Below are 25,508 nucleotides of genomic sequence, written 5' to 3' on the forward strand. Positions count from 1 at the left end.
ACATTGCAACTGGGATAACTGTAGCCTTCATTAGATGCACTTTTGTTTTCAGGGTGATGTCTCTGCTTTTTAGTACGCTGTCTTGATTTGCCATAGCTTTCCTCCCCAGTAGCAAGCGTCTTTTAATTTCTTGGCTGCAGTCCCCATCTGCGGTGATCTTGGAGCCCAGGAAAATAAAACCTGTCACTACCTCCATTTCTTCCCCATCTATCTGCCAGGAATTGAGAGGGCCAAATGCCATAATCTTAGTTTTCTTAATGTTGAGTTTCAAGCTAACTTTTGCACTCTCCTTCTTCACCTGCATCAAGAGGCTCTTTAATTCCTCTTCGCTTTCTGCCATTAGAGTGGTATCATCTGCATATCTGAGGTTGTTGATATTTCCCCCAGCAATCTTAATGCCAACTTTTGATTCATTTAGCCCTGCCTTTCTCATGATGTGCTCTGCATATAAGTTAAATACAATTGAACGTGTCCAGAAATATTTTACAAGAAGAGTTCTCCACTCCTCTGAATACAACAAAATACCTTATGCTACCAGACTTGAAATCCTGGGTTTAGAAAATTTAGAACTATGCCGTCTTCGACATGACCTGAGTTTAACTCATAGAATCATCTATTACAATGTCCTTCCTGTCGAAGACTACTTCAGCTTCAATTGCAACAATACACAAGCACACAATAGATTTAAGCTTAATGTGAACCGCTCCAATCTTGATTGCAGAAAATATGACTTCAGTAACAGAGTTGTTAATGCTTGGAATAAACTACCAGACTCTGTGGTCTCTTCCCAAAATCCCCAAAACTTCAACCAAAAACTGTCTACTATTGACCTCACCCCATTTCTAAGAGGTCTGTAAGGGGCATGCATAAGAGTACAAGCATGCCTACCATTCCTGTCCTATTGTTTCCTTTCATTATATCCAATTAATATAGTTATTACATACTCATACTTATATATATGCTTATATATTGTATAGTTATTACATGCTTATGCTTACATATACTGTGTGACAAAAATAAATAAATAAAAATAAAAAATAAAATAAATAAATAAATAGGTAGGGCGATAGTATACAACCTTGCCGGACTCCTTTCCCAATTTTGAACCAATCAGTGGTTCCGTGTCCAGTTCTCACTGTTGCTTCTTGACCCGCAGACAGGTTTCTCAAGAGACAAATAAGATGGTCTGGTACACCCATCTCTTTAAGAACTTGCCACAATTTGTTGTAATCCACACAATCAAAGGCTTTAGCATAGTCAATGAAGCAGAAGTAGATGTTTTTTCTGGAAGTCCCTAGCTTTCGCCATGATCCATCATATGTTGGCAATTTGATCTCTAGTTCCTCTGCTTCTTCAAAATCCTGCCTGTACTTCTGGTAGTTCTCGATCCATATACTGCTGGAGCCTAGCTTGTAGGAGTTTAAGCATAGTCTTACTAACGTGTGAAATGAGTGCAATGGTGCCTTTGAACATTTTTTGGCATTGCCTTTCTTTGGAATTGGAATGTAAATTGATCTTGTCCAATCCTCTGGCCACGGCTGAGTTTTCCAAATTTGCTGACAAATTGAGTGTAGCACTTTTACTGCATCGTCTTTTAAGATTTTGAATAGCTCAGCTGGAATACTGTCTCCTCTTTTATCTTTGTTGTTACTCAGATTGCCTAAGGCCCATTTGACTTCACATTCTAGGATATCTGGCTCAAGATCAGTTACCACCCCATCGTGGTTATCAGGGATGTTAAGCTCGTTCTTGTATAATTCTTCTGTGTAATTTTGCCACCTCTTTTTAATCTCTTCTGCCTCTATTAGGTCCCTGCCATTCTGAGCCTTTATCATGCCCATCTTTGCATGAAACGTTCCCCTCATATCTCCAATTTTCTTGAAGAGATCCCAGGTCCTCCCTATTCTATTGTTTGCTTCTATTTCTTTGCACTGTTCATTTAAGAATGTATTCGTATCTCCTCTAGTATTCTCTGGAATTCTTCATTCAACTGGGTATCTTTCTCTTTCTCCCTTGCCTTTCGCTTTCCTTCTTTCCTCAGCTATTTGCAAACCTTCCTCAGACAACCATTTTGCTTTCTTGCATTTGTTTTACTTTGGGATGGTTTTAGTTGCTACCTCTTGTAAAATGTTGTGAAACTCCATCCACAGTTCTTCAGGCACTCTGTCTATCAGATCTAATTCCTTAAATCTATTTGTCACCTCTACTGTATATTCATCAGGGATATGATTTAGTTCATACCTGAGTGGCCTAGTGCTTTCCCCTACTTTCTTCAATTGAAGCCTAAATTTTGCAAGAAGAAGCTCATGATCTGAGCCACAGTCAGCTCCTGGTCTTGTTTATACTGACTGTATAGAGCTTCTCCATCTTTGGCTGCAGAGCACATAGTCAATCTGATTTCTATGTTGACCATCTGGTTATGTCCATGTGTAGAGTCGTCTCTTGGGTTGTTGGATAAGTATTTGCTATGACCATTGTATTATCTTGACAGAATTCCATCAGCCTATGCCCTGCTTCATTTTGTACTCCAAGGCCAAACTTGCCTGTTATTCTAGTTATCTTTTGGTTTCTTACTTTAGCATTCCAATCCCCCATGATGATAAGGACATCATCTTTTGTTGTTAATTCTATAAGGTGCTCTAGGGCTTCATAGAACCAGTCAATTTCATTCTCTTCAGCACCAGTGGTTGGGGCACAGACTTGGACTACTGTGATATTGAATGGTTTGCCTTGGATTCAAACTGAGATCATTCTGTCATTTTGGGGATTGTATCCCAGTATTGCTTTTCCTACTCTTTTATTGATTATGAAGGCTACTCCATTTCTTCTGAGGGATTGTTGCCCACAGTTGTATACCTGATAGTCAGCTGAATTAAATTTGCCCATTCTTGTCCACTTTAGTTCGCTGATTCCTAAGATGTCGATGTTCAGTCTTGTCATCTCTTGTTTGATCACATCCAGCTTGCCTTGATTCATGGATCTTACATTCCAGGTTCCTATGGAGAAAAAATATTTACAGCATCAGACTTTTCTTTCACCACGAGGTACATCCACAGCTGAGTGTCCTTTTGGCTTTGGCCCAGTTGCTTCATTTTTTCTGGTGCTATTAGTACTAGCCCTCCGCTCTTCCCAAGTAGCATATTGGACACCTTCCGACCTGAGGGGTACATCTTCCGGCGTCATTTTTTTCTTTTTGTCCTGTACATGGGTTTTCATGGCAAAGATACTGGAGTGGGTTGCCATTTCCTTCTCCAGTGGATCACGTTTTGTCAGAAATTTCTGCTATGACCTGTCCGTCTTGGGTGTCCCTGCATGGCAGAGCTCATAGCTTCATTGAGCTACACAACCCCCTTCACCACGACCAGGCAGTAATCCATGAAGGGTTACCCATTGCTTAAATTTCTGTAGCACCTCTGTTTTACTCTTTAGTAAATAGCAGAATGCAAACCTGCTGTAGTCATCTACAATGACCAGCACATACTTTGCTCCTCCCAAACTGGCTTGCATTGGCCCAACCAAATCTGTATGTACCAGCTCTAGAACTCTTGTTGTCTGCCTTGTGCTATTTTTGCTTACTGGAAATGCTTTGGACTTTGATGACTTACATACTGCACAGTCCAAATATGCCTTACATCCTTTTAAATTTAATCCTTCTCCAAACTGTTGCACCGTTTCCAAAATTCTGAAGCTGGCATGGTCAAGCTTCCTGTGCAAGAGATGAACACATGAATCGTGTTGTGGCACATTTCCAAATGTTTGGGCACATTGAACCTTTTGTCTCTGCAACACCTAAAGATTATCCTCTTTTATGCCCTGTACACATACATTCCCATTTCTCTTTATGAGACATCTTCCATTTACAAATGTAGTCTCAAATCTTTGCTTGTCTAAAATAGATACGCTCAGCAAATTATGCTCCATTTCAGGCACACATAATATATCATTAAACCTTGTTTCCAAATATGGAATTTGCACACTTCCTCTTCCAATGACTTTAGCCTTCTGGCCATTTGGGCCATTTGGGCCATTTGGACCTACATCCCCAGCGGTCACAACCGGAGGGCGGACGTCCTGTCCCGCAAGTCGGAATACCTTGGCCCCAAGGACCCTCTTCCTACATGGACAGTGCTGCCAGAAGAAGCCTTGGCCGCAGCACAGGAGCCGATGGACTTACAGGCCCGGGTGCGAGAGGCGCAGCGCCAAGATGCCTAGTCTCAGCAGCGGAGAGCGAAGGTGGACCCCACGTCTTCCTGGATCTTGAAGGATGACCTGCTCAAGTTCTGGGGGCGATTGTACGTACCCACGGGACCACTCCAAGCCCTTGTCCTGGCCCAGTGTCATGACAACCCTGCAGCGGGACATTTTGGATTCTTCAAAACCCTCAACCTGGTAACGTGGACCTTCTGGTGGCCCCGCATTCAGCATGATGTGCACGTGTACGTGATGTCCTGCAGGACGTGCCGGCAAGACAAGGCTGCCACGGGGGCCCCTCCCGATCTCCTCCAGCCCCTGCCAACACCCAACAGACCCTGGGGGGCGATATCCATGGACTTCCTGACAGACTTGCCGCCGTCCTCAGGGTTCACCATGGTGCTGGTGGTGGTGGACATGCTCACCAAGATGGCACACTTCATCCCATGCTGAGGGCTGCCCACGGCTGCCAAGACAGCCTGTCTCTTCCTGCAGCACGCCTCCACGGCCTGCCAGACAGGGTGGTTTCGGACCGTGGAGTACAGTTCACGGTGCGTTTTTGGAAGAGCCTGATGGCCACGTTGGAGGTGCAGGTGTGCCTGTCATTGTCGCACCATCCGGAGACCGATGGCGGGACGGAGAAGGTCATCCGCATCCTGGAACAGTACCTCTGCTATTTCGTCAACCAGCAGCACGGCAACTGGGCCGAGCACCTGTCCCTGGGGGAGTTCGCCTTTAATAACTCCCAGCACACCTCCACCCAGATGACCTCGTTCTTCGCCAACGTGGGGTGCCATCCGCGGCTCTTCCCTCTGGCCCCTCCGGATTCCCGTTCCCGAGACGCAGACCTTCCTGATGGAGTTGCATGCGGTCCAGCAGTTGGTGCGTCAGCAGCTGAATCGGGCGAAGGAGGACTACAAACGGGTCACTGACCGCTCCTGACGGGCGACACCTCCACTGGTGGTTGGAGACCGGGTGTGGCTCTCCACGAAACACTTCCTGTCCGACCGCCCCGTGAAGAAGCTGGACCATCGGTTCATTGGCCCATTCCCCACTGAGGCGGTCATCAACCCGGTGGCCTACTGGCTCACCCTGCCGCGATCCATGCGGATCCACCCCATCTTTCACTGGTCCCTTTTGGTCCCTGAGGCCCCGCCATGTCCCCTCTGGCGCCAGTCGCCGAGGAATACGAGGTGCACCGTCGGAGGAATACGAGGTGCACAGCGTTCGAGACTCCCGCTGGCTGAAGGGGCGCTTCCAGTACCTGATCATGTGGAAGGTGTACGGGACGGAGTTCTCCTGGGTGGATGCCTCCGACATTCATACCCCTGACCTGGTGTGGGCCTTCCACAAGCAGAACCCGGTCCGACCGCATCCCGACCCTCAGCCCCAGGGGAAGGGCCTTGCGGTGGGGGATAGTGTTGTGTCTGTGCTCCCCGAGCCGGGCCTGCTGCCAGTAAGTGACTTGGACAGTGAGGGGGAAGGGCCCTCAGGACTTACCTCGGGAGCACCGGCTTGCCTGGCTCAGCTCCAGGAGCCAGAAATCGGCCAGGTGGAAGAGATAACGAGCCCTCCATCCCCTGACTCTTCCCCCCTCCCCGGCCACGCCTACAGACTCAGCTGATGGCAATCAGTCTTGGTTTCGTAGGCAGGAGAGGAGGGAACAACAGAAGCAAGGGTGGGGCAGGCCTAGGAAGTGCTGAGTCATGGAGCCACACCCCACAGGATATAAAAGGCAGCCAGAGCTGCTGTGTCTCTTTGTAACAGGCAAATCCACTGATTAAGAGCTGAAGTTTGTTTCTAGGTGACTCACCAGCGTCGTGGAAGATAACGGAGGCTCTTGGCAGACGCTGGCTATTCTGCTACCAGAGCTGATAGTGACAGCTAATTAAGCCATCATTCAGACGGAGGTGAAAGAGGACAGAACAATACCACTTTGAATGATGTAAAACCAGTCCTGCTGTATATGGAATTATTATACGCCACCTCTGCAAACGGCAGTAGGTGCGCCTAGTTATCTTGTTGATAATTTACATAACACCTGAGGTATTGTTCTAATACCAAGTTAGTCCCAAGTTTGTCTGAGGATTGTGGGTGGAGCTTAGCTCCTGGGCAGAGCCTAGCAACCTCAGGAACTCTCTCCAAAAGTGTAAGGTGAACTGAACCCCTCTATCAGATATTATTTGTTCTGGAACAGTATGTAACTGATAGACATGTTTTTTTTTTTTTTATTGAAAGAGTTTTAAAAAAAAACAAAAACATTTTTCCCCCCTTTTTCCCCCTCCCTCCCCAAAAAAAACAAAACACCCCCCTCCCTCCCCCACCCCCCGGCTTCCCGGGTCAATCACAAGGTAAAGTTATACATAAACCAAACATAGAATAAAATTTTCCCTTCCAATCCAAATAACCACATCCAAAGCTTTTCGTCTCCCAACCCCCTCCCCATTACATAAAATAACTTTCTAATTATTCAAAGGCAATCTGATATTTCTTAATCTGATATCTATTTTGTAGATAATCAATCCATTTTTTCCATTCAATTAAATATCTTTCCTGCGTATTGTCTTCTAAAACGCTGAGATTTTAGCCATCTCAGCCAAATTAATAACTTTCAATATCCATTCTTCTATTGTAGGTATCTCTTCTTTCTTCCAGTATTGTCCAATCAACAGTCTTGCTGCTGTTATTAAGTTCAAAATCAATTTAGTCTCAATCCCTGTACAATCCATTATAATTCCCAAAAGGAAAAATTGTGGCAGGAACTTTATCTTCTTCTTCAGTACATTTTGAATAATCCACCAAATTCTTATCCAAAAGACCTTAATTTTCTTGCAAGTCCACCAAATATGAAAATATGTAGCATCATCACAATCACACCTCCAACATTTCGCTTGGATATTAGGATACATACATGATAATTTTTTGGGATCTAAATGCCATCTATAAAACATCTTATAAAAATTTTCCTTTAAATTCTGTGCTTGTGTAAACTTAACATTTCTAACCCAGATTTTCTCCCATGTTTCCAACATTATTGGTTCCTGAATATTCTGTGCCCATTTTATCATACAATCCTTTACCAAATCCTTTTCTGAATCTATTTCAAGCAACACATTATACAATCTCTTTATATGCTCCTGGGTCTGATTTCTAATTTGCTTTATTAAATTTTCCTCCTTTGCATTATACCAATTTTTTGATCTTCTTTCCATCTAGCACTTATTTGCCCATATTGAAACCAAGTATAATTCCTCCGTTCTTCATTTAATACCTGTAATGATTTTAATTGCAATCTACCTCCTTCAGCATACAAAAGTTCTTTATATGTAATCATTTCCTGTTTCTGTTCTATATTTATATTCTCTATTGCATGTCTAGGGCTCGCCCATATAGGAATCTTGTAATCTAATTTATAGGAATATTTATTCCAGACCATAAAGAGCACTTCTCAACACATGATTCTTAAAAGCCCTATCCACTTTTTCCATAAAATAAGTACGCATGCCATCCATATAACAAGTCATAACCTTCTATATTCAAAATTCTTTCCTCTGTTAAGTTAAACCAGTCACTTATTACTGAAAGGGTTACTGCTTCATAATATAGTTTAAAGTTAGGCATTCTTAAACCACCTCTTTCCCGTGAATCCTGTATTATTTTCATTTTAACCTCGCCTTTTACCCTGCCATATAAATTTATTAATCCCACTCTGCCAATCTTCCAAATTTTTATCCTTTTAATTATAGGTATCATCTGGAACAGAAACAAAAATCTAGGTAACACATTCATTTTAATAGCCGCAATCCTTCCCAATAGGGATAACTGCAATTTCTTCCAGCCACTCATATCATTCTGAACTTTTTGCCATAGCAAGTCATAATTATTCTTATAAAGTTTCTTGTTCGATGAGCTAATATAGACCCCTAAATATTTAACCTTTTTTACTACCTCAAATCCTGTCATTTCCTCTAGTTTTTGTTTCTGTTGTATAGACATATTTTTAATTATCACTTTTGTTTTATTCTGATTTATTTTAAATCCTGATACCTTTCCATATTTATCAATTACTTCCAACAAAAATCTACTTGAATTTATAGGATTCGTTAACGTAACCACTACATCATCTGCAAAAGCTCTAACTTTGTACTCATATTGTCTAATCTTAATTCCCTCTATTTTCATTAATTCTCGTATTTTATCTAATAATGGTTCCAGAGTCAATGAATATCTGCCTCAATTAGCTTAGCTGGTAAATCCTTCCTGATATATACAACAATTCCATGCTTCTTTTCCAAAGCTGATGCAACAAAATGGTTACCCAATTTTGAATTAATTAAATATTTTTGGTCTGATAATTTTATATGTGTCTCTTGCAAACAAATCACATCATTTTTAAATTGTTTCAAGTAGTGAAATATTTTCCTTCTTTTCTGAGCTGAATTCAAGCCATTAACATTCCATGACAAGATTCTATTTGCCATTACTGGCCTCCTGAAGCTTTGAAGCAGACAACGGAAGCTCCTCCTCCGGTATCTTCCGTCTAGCTCCTCCCACAGCTTCCATAATGGGATCCTGACTTTTACTTTGAGACTGTTGCTCTTCTTTACGCTTAAGGGCTCCTCTTATCACCCTTTGCTCTTGTGGTTCCTCTAATACTGGCAGCAATAAAGGCTCTTGAGTCACCACGCCTTCTTGAGTCTCTTGAAGTTTTTCTATCACTTCTATTTCGACTTTCAAAACTGTAGAAAGAAAATCCTTTGCCTTTAAAACAGTGTCAATTCTATGTCTCCTTCCTTGATAGAATAGTGTCAGTCCAACTGGCACCTCCCATCTGAATTGAATCTGATGTTTTTTAAGTTCTTGTGTAAAAAAAGCAAATTCCTTCCTGTCTCTTAACATCTTTGAAGGAATCTCTTTCAACACCTTCAACTCCTGTTCTCCAATTTTTAAAGTTGTCTGATATGAAACTTGCAGAATTTGATTTCTCATAGTCCTTTTCACAAAATAAACCACAATGTCCCGAGGAAGCTTTCTCTGTCTTGCAATCCAAGAATTAACTCTATATATTTTATCAATTTGGTAAGCTACCTCTTGGGGGTCCGCTTCAATAAATTCAGCCAATGCTTCTGATATAATTTTTCTTAAGTCTTCTCCACGCTCTTCTCGCATACCACGAATTCTAAGAGCTCCTTCCATAAGTTTATATTGTAATATCACAACCTGATCTTCATTTTGATCCACTTTTTTCTGAACACCTTTCATTTCGTCTTCTAAATGCTTATTTGACTGAGAGATCTGTTGCATTTCCACTTCCAATCCTTCAATTTTTTTACTCAGTCCTTGAACTGCCATAAGAATATCTTCTCTTATTTTTGCATTAAAATTCTCCATCATCTCTTTTTGCCTATCTTCAGAAAGTTTTAATTGTTCTTTCAATATTTCCTCAAGACTTGGTTCAGATCCCCTTCTTCCAGAAGGCTTTAAAGGTTTAGCTGCCATTCTGTCTTCAAAAGAATCAGGAATTCAAACTTAATAACTCTCCTTCCCTCCTTTCAGTATAAAAAAACTCTGTAACAATCCACAAGTAACGCTGCTTCATCGTACTAAAAAAATTTTACTTTCACTTTTAGACGCCATTTTAAAAGTCAATTAATCAAAGACAAAGAAAGGTTTCAAGTTTCAAAAAGGGAGTCGGTACTTGCCGTGCTGATTCTGCATCAAAGATCGAACGCTTGTGAAATTCCCGTCTGCTTGGAATATCAATCAATTTAATAAGTCCTCTAGAGCAGAAGCGACATTCCTCTCCTTTTCCCTGATAAAAACAGGGGCGTGCTGAAGTTGGAAGGAGTGGAATTCGGTGGGGTCATAAATCCAGGAAAATTCGCTCTTGAGAGCAAACCCCCTGTCAGACCTGCCACTCTTCCACAATTCTGATAACCTCTTTCACCCAGAGATTATGCTAAGCTCAGTGAACAGTGATTTATTTTCTGTTTCACTGACTTTTACAATCTTCTAACACGGAGTGCTCTGTTAGAGCACCCAGCAGGAGGGTGACGTCACTGGAGCCTCCTCAACTGATAGACATGTTGAATAAGCAGTTTAGCCAACATCTTTGCTGAGGAAATCTTGGGACAGGTACAAAGTGTACCTGTTTCGAGAACAAGTCCATAATCACCCAAATGATGGTATTTCCATTACTTTCAGGTAATTCCACAGTAAAATCCATGTATATTTCCTTCCAAGGAGCCCCGGGTCTGGCTACGATCTGGAGTAACCTAGGTGGCTTCCCAGTTGGCCTTTTCACCGAAGCACATATAGGACATCTGGCAACGTATCCCTCTATGTCCTTTTTTAGGGAGAACCACCAGAATTGTCATTTAACTAAATGTAGTCTTCACAAATCCAAAATGCCCGGCAACTTTTGCATCGTGGGATTGTTGTAACACCACACCCTCTTAAGCTGGCAGGGACATACAATTTCACCCTGACCCATGCGAGACTGTCATGAACAGTACACTCATTTCCGTGAGAGGTGAACCACTCATCAGTTTTTAGTGCGTCCATTAATTGCTCACTTAAACCAGCGGGTATGTTTGTTTCACCTCTTGCTTGGGCTCTGGTGACTACCGGAGCTGCCAGTTGTTTTGAAAGGATAACCAGCCAGATTATCTCCGGTCATGCATTGAGGCAGTCTCAAAAGGGCATCAGCCAAGAAATTCTTTCCCCCTGGGAGGTAACGCAGGGTTAAAACGATTGAAGTGTTGTGCCCACCGGACTTGCTTGAGTGACAGCTTTCACAGGGTTTTTAAGGCTTCTAAATTCTTATGGTCTGTCCACACCTCAAAAGAGTGTTTCACACCTTCAGGGAAATGCCTCCAGGCCAACAATGCCCAATGGACAGCAAAAGCTTCTTTCTCCCAAATGGCCCATCTCCGTTTGATCTAAGACAATTTGCGGGAGATATAAGCACAGGGCTGAAAGGACCCATCAACATTAGCTTGAAGTAGCACCACCCCAACCGCCTCATCACTTGCATCAGCCAGGACAATGAAAGGGGCTTCCATGTCGGGGTGTTTTAGCACTGGCTCGGTGGCGAACAGCTGCTTCAGCTTCTCAAAAGTTGCCTGACACTCCATATTCCACTTGAGTGGTCTGCTAGGTTTTGTCTTGGGCTTTGTTTTCAGAAGGTTAGTAATGGGTAATGCAATTTGTGCAAACAATTATATTCCAATTCACTTGGGGGTTCCATTTCCAAAGCCAAGGCAGTCCCAGCAAGAGAGGTTGTTCCATCCTAGGTGCTACGATGACATTCAAAGTCTCTTGGTGATCCCGCATCCACATCTCAATTGGTTCAGTCACAAAGTGGGTGGACCCTCCAACTGGCAGAATGCAATGGGTACTTTCATCGTTTTTAGTTTAAGCCTCATCTTTTCAACCACCTCAGAGCTGATGACACACCTCGTGCATCGAGAATCTAAGAGGGCTAGCATCTTCCCCTGGGCACCCAACAATGGCACTTTTAGTTCAACTGGGATAGTCATGGGGCCCCCACGCTGACTTACCAAGGGGTTATCATCAGTGTCAGTTTTGGTGTTGCTATTTTCTGCAGTAGTCAGAGTTCCCAACTCCCCCAGGCCTGGGAAGCGAACTCAACAACTTCCACCCCTTCAGGGCCATCTCGCGATGCTTGTCTGGAGGCTTGTCAGCTTTCTTCCCTCCAGCAGGGGTCGGCCAGAGACAAGTTTGGAGAAAAAATTGGCCGCTCGGTGCCCTTCTTTCCCACATCAGAAGCAGGCGGTGGACCTAGGTTTCAAGGTTGCCTCCTGTTTGAACACTCTGGGGCTTTCTCTTGAGGGGGCAAGGGAAGGCTTGTTCCAATTCCGGCCCCCACAGTAGTGATCCCTGGCCAAGTCAATCTTCAAGTTGCCAGCCATCACATACCAGCATTGAAAATCTCAAGGGGCCTTTTGGGAGCAGCAAGCCTTATAGATGTCCTCATTAAGGCCATCCTTATAACACTGCATCACCACCTCCTGGGACCACCCCTCATGTGGTTCACTAGCTCACGAAACTCTTGGGTGTATTCTGCCACTGTTCTCTGTCCCTGATTTATGAACTTCATCCTGATTCTGGCCTTTCGCTCAGCTTGAGGGTCCTCAAACTGCTCTCAAAGTGCCACCATAAACTGGTCATAACTTGTCAGCAGGGGGGAATTTTCATCATGGAGGCCCATGCACCATTTAGCAGCTATTCTCTTAAGGGCCGTGGTGACGCATCTCACATGGGTGACTTCTGAGGGGAAATCCTCTCCATACTCTTCCATGTAATTCCACACTTGAGATAGGAGGAATCCCAACACCTTGGGATCCCCACCATATTTTACTGTCAGCAGTGGAAGCTTTAGAATCTGACGCCTCCAGACTCCTGCCCCCCTTGCTGGGGAGGGCTGGGTTACAGCCTCAGCCTGAGCCCCAGCAGCCTGCTCTCTCTCTCTGCCCGGCCTTTGGGAATCTCTTCTATGTTTGTTGAAACTTCTGCTTCCCCTTTTGGGTCTTCAATCTCCTCCCTTACTGGCCCCGCATATCTTTCATGGGCTTTACGACTCTCAAAGGCCTCTTTCAAGAACTGCAGGGCTAGAGTTAGCAGGAGTCTTTTTTGTTCTCCTCCTGCCAAGCTGCCTCTCCATGCTGGTGTTTGGTAACTGTCACCCCTGAGGGGATTTCCTCTAGAGATTCCATCCTGCTGACATCCAATGACTACTTAGCTCTGACTGGTTTTTCTTCAAGCTTTAATTCTGACATCCACTCCGAAACCTCTCTACAGTGCCTGGACTGAGGGGGAATCTATCCAACAGCTCCCATATCTTCATGGTCACTGTCTCGGTTAGACATTCTTGGCTCAGCCCCCACAGTAGAGCTTTCTCCGGGATGGCTGGTAAAGGAGACCTAGCTTAATGTTGGGTGTGCCTCCATTCAAAACTCAAGAAAGAAAAACCCCTGCATGTTTGCAGAGAAAGTTACTTTTACTGAGTATGAACTGAATGCAATGAAAGAAAAGCAAAGTCTGAAGCAATAGATGCAAAAATTAGATATTGAAAGCAACCCCAAATCCCTCCCCCCCAAGGACCCAGGTTGATTGTCCAATTCACATCTCCCCAAGGTGCCATGTGGGGCTCTTCTTCAGACAGCCCCCATCTATCTGGTATGCTGGAAGATGCTTGCTTTGGAGTTTTTACTTGGAGTGGGGTTTTTTTCTGGAACACTGACACAAGCCTTTAAAACCTCCAGATGCAACTCCTGCTCTGGTTTGCACTCAGACACTGCAGAAACAATATCCCACATTTCATCAAGGATGTTTAACACTAGCAGCACCTTCTGAAACCCAGGAAACTGCATTCCATGCTGTTCTAATTCCACAAATAAAGTTTGCATTTGTACAAAATGCTGTTCCACAGATTTTCCTGGATGCAAACTGGCTCTGTATAATTTTCTTGATAATTGAACTATATTGCATGCTGAAACACTCACATGCACATTTCTTAATTTCAGCCAGACCTCCTTTGTAGTCTTTAAATCAGCTACATTGATAAACTAATCATCTTCCAAACTCAAGATGATATAATCCATTGCTTTATCATGCTGCCTCTGCTCTGCAGCTGCTAAGGGTGCTTGCTGTGGATTTACAACAATATCCCATAGCTCCTTAGCCTTCAGGAAACATTCCATCTTTGCAGCCCAAATAATATAGTTTTTCTGTCCCAAATGAGGCACAAGCTCTCCTTAGATTCAACAGCCATCCTGCAAACTGGTTTCTAACATGGGCAGTCTCTTCAGCTTAATTACATTCAGTCTTCTGTGTGCTCTGGGCCCATAACCTGTCAGAGTTTCTTGCAAAAATCAAATCCAAAAGCACACAGATGAATTAGCTGGATTCATTAACTTCTTTATATTCATAATAACACATAAAGTATATTTAATATTATTATTATTATTATTATTATTATTATTATTATTATTATTATTATTATTATTATTATTATTATTATTATTTAATTTGTATACCGCCCTTCTCCCGAAGGACTCAGGGCGGTTTACAGCCAGGTAAAAATAGCATACATAAATATAATACCATAAAATCAAAATTAAAAAACTTATTCCAATTGGCTGATAATTAATATAAAATACATAACAATATAAAACCCCATTAAAATCCAAATAAAACCCCTTTTACGCCAGTCCTGCATGGAAGAATAAATAAGTCTTCAGCTCGCGGCGGAAGGTCCAGAGGTCAGGAAGTTGACAAAGTCCTGGGGGAAGCTCATTCCAGAGAGCAGGTGCCCCCACAGAGAAGGCTCTCACCCTGGGGGATGCCAGCCGACATTGTTTGGCCGACGGCACCCTGAGGAGGCCCTCTCTATGGGAGCACACCGGTCGGTGGGAGGCATGTGGTAGCAGAAGACGGTCCTGTAAGTAACCCGGTCCTAAGCCATGGAGCGCTTTAAAGGTGGTAACCAGCACCTTTACAATTTACAATACCAACAGTGATTCTTCAGCTCAGATCAGCAGACATGTTCACACACAGAGTACAACAGAGACACACTGGTTTCAGTTTCTCTTTACAAAATCAGAAGCTGCAGACTAAGACACGCTCTGGCTCCAGTCTGTCTCAGCTCCTAATTGGCTGACTTAGTTGCTATACCTATTTATTGGCTGACTTTGTTACCATGTCTGAATGAATATTCTGACACCATTCTCTGGATAGAAATCAGGATACAAATAATTGATCAAATTAGAAGCCAAAGTCTAACATCCTTTCTATCTGGTGATATGCAGAATAAGAGCATTCCTTTGTAACATTTTCCTGTATCCTACTTTTTTTGGATAATAGTTAATCAATCCATGATTTAGTTTCTAAAATGGCAAAATCCAATGTGATGAATTTGGAATACAGCCCAGATTTTATACTAAGAGTTCCCAATTCTTCTGCAGTTTCCTTCCAAATAAAAGGCATATACAAAAGTTTCAAGAAATATGGAGAATCCAAGTCCAAAGCTCTAACATCAAAAACAATACTAGTCAATATTTTACCAATAATTGTACAATTGGCACAAAAAGACAATCTTCCAGGTTAGGGCAAAACTGATGGATATTCTTGACAGGTGCAATATATTTAAAAGTACAATATATTCACAAAATCATCCCTTTCCAGAATTATCTGCTATTTTCTGACTTCTGCTCTCAAAATTCTTAACACTTACTGTTTTATATAGAAGGATATATTGACTGCTATTCAGTAACTTGATGAGAGGTCAAAAGAAATGTTTAAAAGAGGTGAGAAACCTGCCTCAGAATTTCTGGTTTCTTTGACTAATTTACTTTACAAACTTTGTCATAGCTTTGTGGTATACCAAGGGGTATGCTAGCTTGCAAAGCATAAATAGGTACAGCGAGCATAAGTAGATACAGTATCTTGTAATATGATCTTGTGAACTTATTTTCAGTTCAGCTTGCAGCACTTCCCCAATATATATTTTCCCAAAGATATACTAAAAGGAGAAGCTATATGGCGGGGAAAGTCCTTAAAGCATAGACTTTTCATTAGATTTTTCTCTTGAGAAAATGAATTATCAACTATAAATCAGAAATATCAAATGACTGGTTGTTGTTTTTAAATGCACGTTTCCTTCACATTTATGTCCTAATTATGTTAAAACTCTGTTATAACTATTCTACAGATAGAGAAAGCTTTCATAAGTAGATAGTTTGCTAAATATGTAAAGTATGTGTATGGCTTAGAAAGTACACTCCAGGTTCATTTTATATGAAGACAATTTTGTTGGAACAAACTGCATTTTAGACTCCTCCCTTCATGTTAGTTAAAAAAATAGCTTTTACAGTTTTACACTTCTGGAGGCTGCTTAGAACCAATTGGAAGTGGGAGACATACATTTGTAAAATAAATTTAGTACTGTAAATAGCCCTGGACAGCAATTCTAAGCTAAAAAAAAATCATGTGCTGGATATACTTTCAGTACTGCGAGACCTGGTGAATAGTCAATATGGTGGTGTTTGACAATAATAAAGTTGGTTGAATAATTGTGCTACTTTGAATGAATGTATTTTAATTACATTTAAAAAACAATAATATAGTAACAATCTCAGTGTCCAGATTTTCTAAGTAATATGTAAGAAAACTTCTACAGCTATTATATGGCTTTACTTCTACTGGAAAGGTACAAGTTTTCACTAGGAAGTATTCATGAGGAAAAAATCCATTTCATTTGTGCAAAATACTTAGAGAATTCTAATATCAATGATTAAAATAATATCAACAATTAAAATAAAGCCAGTAAAATTGAAAAAAGATTTGAATTTGAATAGATAAAACAGCACGGAGCTCTGAATTAGACATGGCTTTTTGTTCTTATTTTAAATATTGATAAATGAAGCTTTTATCCTATTATTTCTGCACATAAGATCTTTGTACAATAGTACTATAATCAACTCATGAATTTGAAATGCCATAGCAGTTGCTCTCCATTATAAGCATTAAGGAAATTCAAAGGTATAAATAGTTCAGGTGACTAAATAATTCATCTTCTTATATAACCTGCTTCAGCATTATGTTAGGTTGCATTAATTTGGGCAGTAAAATTTCAAATTCATGAGGAAATTATCTGAATATAATATGCTGCAGTTACTCTTTAATAGAGGGCACCAATAGAGACCATGCTTGCACCTTCTATTTTGAACAAAAAAAATTAATTTAGTTTGATGAGCTGGGAGAAGAGGCAAATACAATAATAAAAAGATCGAAATTGTAATCAATGGAAGCATCCATGATTTCAATGGAATTTCGTAATTGAACTGGCAGCAAACAGTTACTCAATAAGTTTTAATTAGACTTTATGAATAATGTTTCTTTTGTGTGCGCTCTACAGGCAACCACATAATGTTTTTTCTTGTAACTCAGATGAAAAAGCCCAGAACGGAATCTTTACTTTGTGGAAGACAAAAGAAAAGGTGTACAGTTTCTTGGCTCGGTAGGAGATGCTATTGGGTCTTCAATGCTTTTGAGAGATGATGATTGACTTTCACAGAATAAAGTTAACAGACCAGAGATGAGAATAGACAAAAATGGAAAACCTGCATTTGAGAATCAGAATCTCTGGCCTATATCAAGAAAATACATGGAAAAAACTGGAGGGCAATAGCAAACTTATTCAATACTTTACTCTTCCCTTACACTGCTGATTTCCAGCCAGTGGTAGGATTCAGCCGGTTTGCACTGGTTCAGGAGAACTGGCTAACTTTCTGAGCAGTTCAGCGAACCAACTGAATCCCACCACTGGATGGAAATCAGCCTTTTGTTTTAAGGGGTTAATCCTGTCAAGGCAGGAAGGAGACATTCTAGTGTGCCTCTGTGTGTTATTTCTAGCCTAATCCTGCTTATCTTTATTGCCCTGCCTAACGGTTTTCAGAAACTGTCTCTTTGGTTAAGCCTTCTTACATTGTAACAGCGGTTAATGATTCTTGGTAGTACATTCAGACTTTCTATAGCCTGAACTGCTGAGTGGAGCTTTTTTCCCCTTTGCTGGTACTTTTATTCCAGGGCTTGATTTTTTTAATGGGGAAGGGTTGTTTTAAGGTTCTTACACTGCTTTAGTGGTTCCTGGTACTGTCCTTTTAGGATGTTTTTTTTTTTTTACATTTATATCCCGCCCTTCTCCGGAGACTCAGGGCGGCTTACAGTGTATAAGGCAATAGTCTCATTCTATTTGTATATTTTACAAAGTCAACTTATTGCCCCCCCAACAATCTGGGTCCTCATTTTACCTACCTTATAAAGGATGGAAGGCTGAGGCAACCTTGGGCCGGGCTTGAACCTGCAGTAATTGCAGGCTACTGTGTTCTAATAACAGGCTCCTTACAGCCTGAGCTATTCCGGATGTAATTCCAACATGGCTGAATCCCCTCCCAGCCACTCCTTGTCTCCTCCGTCTGGGCCTCTTTCTTCCCTGGATCTATAATCTTCTCTAAATGGAGCAATCTGGCTAGGCTTTGGCTTCTTTGTTTGTTTGATACAAAAAAAGGGCTTCGGGAGCTCTTTTCCTGGATGGAAAAGCGATGAGGTAATCTTTTTGGACCACTGATCAAGTTAAGCATTGCCGCCTAGAAAAAAAATATTTTTTAAGCTGCATCTTTCCCTCTTCTCTCCAACACAATGTTTCCTTAAATCTGGATGATTTCCTTAGGATATCTTGTTAGGTGAGCAAGACCAGCTGGTATCTTTAAGTTGTGCAAATGGATCCAAGGATTGTTTCTCCTGGGTGGGAAAGGGTGCTTTGTCAATTCACTGAGCACCGGAGTCTCTTGTCTATGGGGATCCTTCAGTCATCCAGGCCATGGTTGTCCCAAAGGTGCTTTTTTCAAGAGCAACTGGATTTTCTTGTTTTCCAGTTGCCTCTTGAAAAAGCACCTTTGGGATAGGAGTCTCTTACATTGCTTTGGAGTGGCCAAGGCACATGATTGCTCACTGATAGTAAGATTTTTTTTTTACATTTATATCCCGCCTTCTCCGAAGACTCAGGGCGGCTTACAGTGTATAAGGCAATAGTCTCATTCTATTTGTATATTTTACAAAGTCAACTTATTGCCCCCCCAACAATCTGGGTCCTCATTTTACCTACCTTATAAAGGATGGAAGGCTGAGGCAACCTTGGGCCGGGCTTGGACCTGCAGTAAATGCAGGCTACTGTGTTCTAATAACAGGCTCCTTACAGCCTGAGCTATTCCGGATGTAATTCCAACATGGCTGAATCCCCTCCCAGCCACTCCTTGTCTCCTCCGTCTGGGCCTCTTTCTTCCCTGGATCTATAATCTTCTCTAAATGGAGCAATCTGGCTAGGCTTTGGCTTCTTTGTTTGTTTGATACAAAAAAAGGGCTTCGGGAGCTCTTTTCCTGGATGGAAAAGCGATGAGGTAATCTTTTTGGACCACTGATCAAGTTAAGCATTGCCGCCTAGAAAAAAAATATTTTTTAAGCTGCATCTTTCCCTCTTCTCTCCAACACAATGTTTCCTTAAATCTGGATGATTTCCTTAGGATATCTTGTTAGGTGAGCAAGACCAGCTGGTACCTTTAAGTGGTGCAAATGGATCTAAGGATTGCTTATCCTGGGTGGAAAAGGGTGCTTTGTCAGTTCACTGAGCACAGGAGTCTCTTGTCTATTGGGATTCTCCAGTTATCCAGGTCATGGTTGTCCCAAAGGTGCTTTTTTCAAGAGGCAACTGGACTTTCTTGGTTTCCAGAAAGTCCAGTTGCCTCTTGAAAAAAGCACCTTTGGGATAGGAGTCTCTTGCATTGCTTCAGAGTGGCCAAGGCACATGATTGCTCACTGATAGTAACATTTTTTTTTTAAAAAGGAGGTAGGGGTGTGGATCTTCCCTCCAATTTATTTTAGTTTTCTCTCATGATAATAAGGCTTAGTAACATGGCGCTACACTTGAAGTTTATTTAGATAGCTGTGGTACTAATTTTATTGTGATCCCGACAAGCGTGGGAGGGCAGAGATTTGAATTTGGGTCCCCTATATACTGTGTTAATTTGTCTCTTTAGCTCAGCATTTTGTAGCCCAACTATGCCCACCCACTTTCTGGAGACCTTAAATGACCTCTTTGCTAAAGAGTTTCACTTTATGAGCAAGAGTTGGCTGATGGTAGTTATTGCATTTTAACTATTTTAATTCCTCAAGGTGCTCTAGCACCCTGCCTGATTTGTAACTCTGGATTGCTGGTATTGCTGATGAAAAGGAAAGTATTCTGACAGAACATTTGTAAACATATTTGTAAAAAGATGAAGGGTGATCCTCGATTCAGCACATGTAAGCAGAAGAGATTTTCAGGGAAGGGTATTCCCTGAGTGGGACAAGGACCTTACTCTCAAATCAATGTACTTCAGCTTTTTGGGAACATAGAATTTCCAGTACTGTTTGACTGCATGATGGAATGCATGGAAGAGTTTTTAAGATACTCAATGTTTTTAGGCTTTATCCGGCAAGGAAATCCCTATAGTGTGTGTTTACCTCCAAAATGTCTGCACCCAAAGCTCATTAAACTACAGAAAGCTCATTATAACAATCTAGCCTGCAAATCAGGAGAGATTGTTGCAGAGATATTTCCTTACCTAAACAGAGAAACAAAATGACTATGGATGGGCAAAAAAGCAGTGGGAACATGAGCAACTTCTGACTTCCTGCCAATTTTCCCATTGAATTTCCTTGTGGGCAGATGACAGTAAGCATTGGAAATTTTCCTTCCTTCCTTCCTTCCTTCCTTCCTTCCTTCCTTCCTTCCTTCCTTCCTTCCTTCCTTCCTTCCTCACTGTTTCTTCCTTCTTCCCCCTTCCCTCTCTCCTTTCCTTCCTTCATCTCGCACTCAAATTTCTGCCAGCTCCCCCATTACTTTGCTTATGGGAAGCTTGTGAAGTCAACTGAGAAGTCAACAGGAAGACAGGGATTGCTCCAAGTTCAAGGTCATTTGCTGGGTGGGGCAAGGGGGTGTACCATGATATCCAAGAGATGCCACTTGGGTTGCACACAAAGATGGCAAGGGTTGAGAAGGGTGCATAGATGTTTGAGGGATGTGCAAGAAGTGCTATATGAATTAGGGAAGGTGTGGGAGAGAAGTGTGGTTGGAAAAGGTGCCTGGGGCTGCTTGGAGGTAGGTCAGGCAGTGCAGAGAGGTGCAATATAGGCCAGGATCTATATTAGGTGAACAAAGAGATGCCATGCAGGTCCCTACTGTGTGCAGTAGGGAATGTGGGTCATGAAGGATGCATGCGGGTTCCTTTCTCCCTTTTCCTCCCAATTCCTTTCTTCCTTTCTCTCTCCCCCTCCCTTTCTTCCCTCTACCCTCCCCTTCTCAGAAGCACACTAAATTTTGTGCGTATTTTTTCATGTTTGTTATCTCCATAATCAAAGACCCAGATCCTTTCAAATTCTCAATTTAAATGTAATAAGTCCTGTTGCCAGGTGGAGAGGCATCAAATAGAAATTCTATCTTTTTTTATATTGCAAAACGCATTTCATTTGACATGAAATGCAAACTTCATGTTTTTAAAAGCTTCCTTGATCTGTTTCACAAGCCCTGACTCTAGCAATCTTTTAAACTATGGTTGATCCACTTTATCAGGGATCCTTGGTTAATAGTTTTTTTTCCAGTCCAAATAGATTTAGTTCTTTTCAATAGAAGTTAATTGAAGAAAATATTTCTGCCTTCGTCCCAATGTGTACATCAATAAGACTTTTTTATTCCACCGTGCAGGGCTAGCTTGAGGAAATTTTAAGAGGGGTTTTAAGATTGTTTATTTTATTGTTAATTTTAAATTTGGCCAGTTTATAATTAGTTTTTAATATGTTTTTAAGCTTATTTATGTATTAGTTGTTTTTAGTTGGCTGTTCACTGCCCCGAGTCCTTCGGGAGAAGGGCGGTAAAAAAATCTAAATAAATAAATAAATAAAATAAAATAAAATAAAATAAAATAAAATAAAATAAAATAAAATAAAATAAAATAAAATAAAATAATAAAATTTTGGAACAAAATACTTTTGGATCTTTCTTTTTTGTTTTGCTTTGCTTTGCTTTGTTTTGTTTTTTTAGCTCTACATGGCACTGGATTTTACCCAAGCAATGAGGAAAACAATTTATCTGGTTTATCTAATACTGTGTTAATGGTAATGTTCTGTAATGTACAGAGATAGAGTTATAGAGATAGAAAGATAGAGATAAAGATAATAGAGATAGAAATAGAGATGATATAGACATTGAGATAAAGATGATAGAGATATAGATATATAGAGAGAGATGATAGACAGACGTGTTACATATACAGATAGTCATTGTTTAACAACCACATTAGAGCTGGCAACTTGGTCATAAAGTGAGGTGGTTGCTAAGTAAAACTGCAATTGTGCTTTTGATCTTACTTCAGTTTTCAGTTGCTCTGCAGACTTGTGAAAATTGTAAATGTGGGGATTGGTTACTTTTTCATCACCACTGTAATTGCAAATCACTAAACTTGCTAATTTTTAAACAAGGACTACCTGTACCTAAACTTAAATTTTTATTATTTGGTGTCCTACTAATAGTGAAAATAGAAGCAGTTGTAAATATATATTTTTAATGTGTTTTAAAATATTAAATATAAACTCAGTTAAGGCTTTAGGCAGTTAATAAAAAAAATGATATTTGGCATCAGGTGCAGTGATTTTGGGAATTATCAATCATCAGCTCATCCACTCTGCTCACTCAAGGATTATTCTACTCATAGCTTGTGAGAAGTTTTAATAATCAATTAGGAAGCCTTATATATACTTTAGACCTAGGCAGCCTAAAAAAAATGAATAATCCATATACTGATCTCTAGAGCTTGTGATTTACTAAGCTAAATTTAGTCAATCAACCATGTATCTAATCTGGCAAATGCTTCACAACTCCGATGTATTTATATTTCAGCACAAGAATGAAAAACAAAGTGAATTCAATTATCCATGTTTAGCAGAAAACATGTTTTATAGATTATGCTGAATTATCTGAGAGACTGACTTCTCCCTTACTACTTTTGTTTAATTATTTATTAAATTTAAACCTGTATTTTCAGAGCTGCTTTATCCCAAATAAATATATTTAAAAATCCATCAAATACCAGCATTTTTGTTCATCTGATTTGTTTCATCAAGACCCTAAAAACAAAACATTTTTACTTTTTTAAGGCTTTACTTATTGTTTTTATTGGATTAATTTTTGATGTTAGCTATTCTGAGTTCTGAGTTATTCTGAGCCCCTCCAAATATCACAGGATAATTCTAGGAATTAGAATCCCATCTATAGGGTCCTAATCTATAGGGCAGTGGTGGCTAACTTTTTTGTCATCATGTGCTGAAAGTGTGCACATGCGATAGCACTCACCGGCACCCATAATGCAATGTGCGCCCCCACTGTGCATGTGCGCGCAGCTTGGCTGGCTGCAGCACTCTCAGCCCCACCACCTCGGCAGTGCCAACTGCTGGCTGGGAAAGCCCGTGAGACACCTCAGGCTCCAAATGTGTGGCCTCTGCCTCCCTTCCTCCCCACTTGGAGCTGCAGGCCGAGCAGGTGCGGCTGGTGGGGCTTTGGTGGACCAGTAGCTGGTGAGGGTGGGGGGGGGAACTGGGCTGGGTAGCCTGTGCAGGTGACCCTGTGGGCTGAGCGGGGCTTGGCTCTTGGCTCGCTCCACCAGCCGTGTGGGTTCCCTGGGCTGTGGGCAGTGCCGCCTCCCCTTCAGCAGCAGGAAAGCCCAGCTCAGCTTGGTCAGTGGCGCAGCGGCGGGCGTAGCAGGGGTCAGGGAGTGTCACACTGCCTGCAGTTGGGCCCATCACCTGACCCACCACCATGCCCATCACTGTGCTGTTGGCCAAGCCAATATCGGGGAGGGAGCAGAGGGCGGGGCAGCTGGCCACCCAGCCAGCAAATGCTGCCCTGGGTATTTGAGCCAGCCAGTTGCTCTTGTCCTTCCCCCTGCTGCTGCTGCTGCTGCTGCTCTTCTGGGGTGGTGAAGCTGTGGAGGAATGCTGGAGACAGTGCACTGGCTGGACACACTGGAAGCGGTTGTGCTTCCTTGGTAGAAGTGGCAGGGGGGCTGCACAGGGGCCCAGCTGGCCAGGTGCTCCAAACTGCTTGAGGCAGGGCAAGAAGCCCACTCATGCAGGGAGGGAGGGAAATTCTGGTTCGCCCATCCTGGCCGACAGCTCTGCTCCCCTAGGAATCCCTGGCCCCTGGAATCCCCTCTCTACGTCTTTTGGCATGTGCATCTGTTGCTCTTGCTGTTGCTGGTCTTCGCATGTGCATGCACACCAGAAACTAGAAGACCAAGTGGCCGATGCGCATACACACACTGGAAACAGGAAGATCATCTTCCTGAAGCACCCATGTGCAATGGGCGGTTGCTCTTCCAGTTTCTGGTGCACCTGTGCATGTGAAAACCAGCTGGCTGGTGCACCGGAAACCATAAGAGCAATGGGCAATGGCTCTGTGTGCCCAGAGAGATGGCCATAGGTTCCAGCATGCATGCCACAGGTTCACCATCACAGCTATAGGGTCCCATTTTGGGAAAAATGCAGTAATGGAAAACTAGAATTCCCATCATTTTAATAAATCAAGATGGCATTATTGCAGAATGTAGAAACTTAAATTATATTTATGTATCATTGTGGTGCTATCATGGAGAATTTAGTATGAGATATTATACTCCCACCTGCTTTGGTTGTCACTTTCAACAGATATCCTTCCAAGTCAATATGAAAATGTGGTGTCTCATATGGTAGAGAAATGCGAGTACTATTCCACTTCACTGTGAGATGCTGATGGAGGCTGACAGTGCTGCTGCCCAGTATAAGGTCTACAGATTTTGTCCAGGAAAAAGAACGAGTCCTTCGGGCATCATTCTTTACCAGCACCTGGAAAGGTGAGGTGGTAGAAGTGCAGTCTTTTGTCAAAACATACTGACATGTTCCCTGAAAGTTAAATGTCCGCCCATCAAAAGTGTTGTAGTGGGGGTCTCCAAATACAGTGCAAACTCCAGGCTCTGCAGGTGAGTGAGAAACAAAAGCAGGATCAAAACCAATTTCAGAATTTGGAAAAGTAGGTATTAGATGAATGTAAAGGAACTTGCAACATGAAGGAAAACTTCATAACTTATATTTCGAAGTACAGGAGACATCTAAAGCAAGTAATGTATGAAAGACATGTGTTGGAAACATCAAAGCCATATTGGTACATTCATTTGGAAAGCCATATTAGCTGTTCCTCTTTTTTAAGTGTCCATTCAATGAGAAATATGGATTTACTTCCATGAAACATCTGGAATGGTCTTCATTTGGCATAACAATATAACTAAACTGGCTTCTATACATTACAAGCATTACAAGCATACATGGACAGATAACTTATAAAAACAATCCATAAAATCATATGTTTCTTTCTATAGCAAGAATATGTTCTACTGAACTCCCTGAAACTTATCTCAAAAACTCAAGCAACTGTTTTTTTTGAGAATGAAGACAAGATCCTGAGGTATCTTTTAATATACAGTGGGAGTCCTGATAATAAGAGTCCCCTTCTCATGAGTACATAAGAGCTGATCCCACTCCAAAGCCCTACAATGGGGAGGGGAAGAAGGAATTGTCTGTGTGTTTGTAGAAGGGGAGGGGGAAAAGGGCTTTAAAAAAAATCTATATATACAATTTCATTTGGTAGTGAATTTATGGGTCCTTGAGTGACG

At 41.7% G+C, this 25,508-nt stretch overlaps 1 protein-coding gene across 12 annotated transcripts in view; it reads right to left on the bottom strand.

The window, feature by feature from the left end:
* The window catches only part of BMPER (BMP binding endothelial regulator), a 589,367-nt gene that overhangs the window by 208,174 nt on the left and 355,685 nt on the right, over positions 1-25,508 (bottom strand). For 11 of the 12 annotated variants that reach the window (XR_009155017.1, XM_058182117.1, XM_058182115.1 and 8 more), the window contains one exon: positions 24,483-24,812. The exons of the other annotated variant lie outside the window; for it this stretch is intronic. Coding sequence is in view for 10 of the 11 variants with exons in the window: in XM_058182117.1 (XP_058038100.1) it covers positions 24,483-24,812 (330 nt within the window). In the remaining variant the exon portion in view is untranslated. The remainder of the gene's footprint in view (positions 1-24,482; positions 24,813-25,508) is intronic. 12 annotated transcript variants of the gene reach the window in all.

Source organism: Ahaetulla prasina, chromosome 4 (assembly GCF_028640845.1).
Source record: "Ahaetulla prasina isolate Xishuangbanna chromosome 4, ASM2864084v1, whole genome shotgun sequence".
Classification (NCBI taxonomy): domain Eukaryota; kingdom Metazoa; phylum Chordata; class Lepidosauria; order Squamata; family Colubridae; genus Ahaetulla; species Ahaetulla prasina.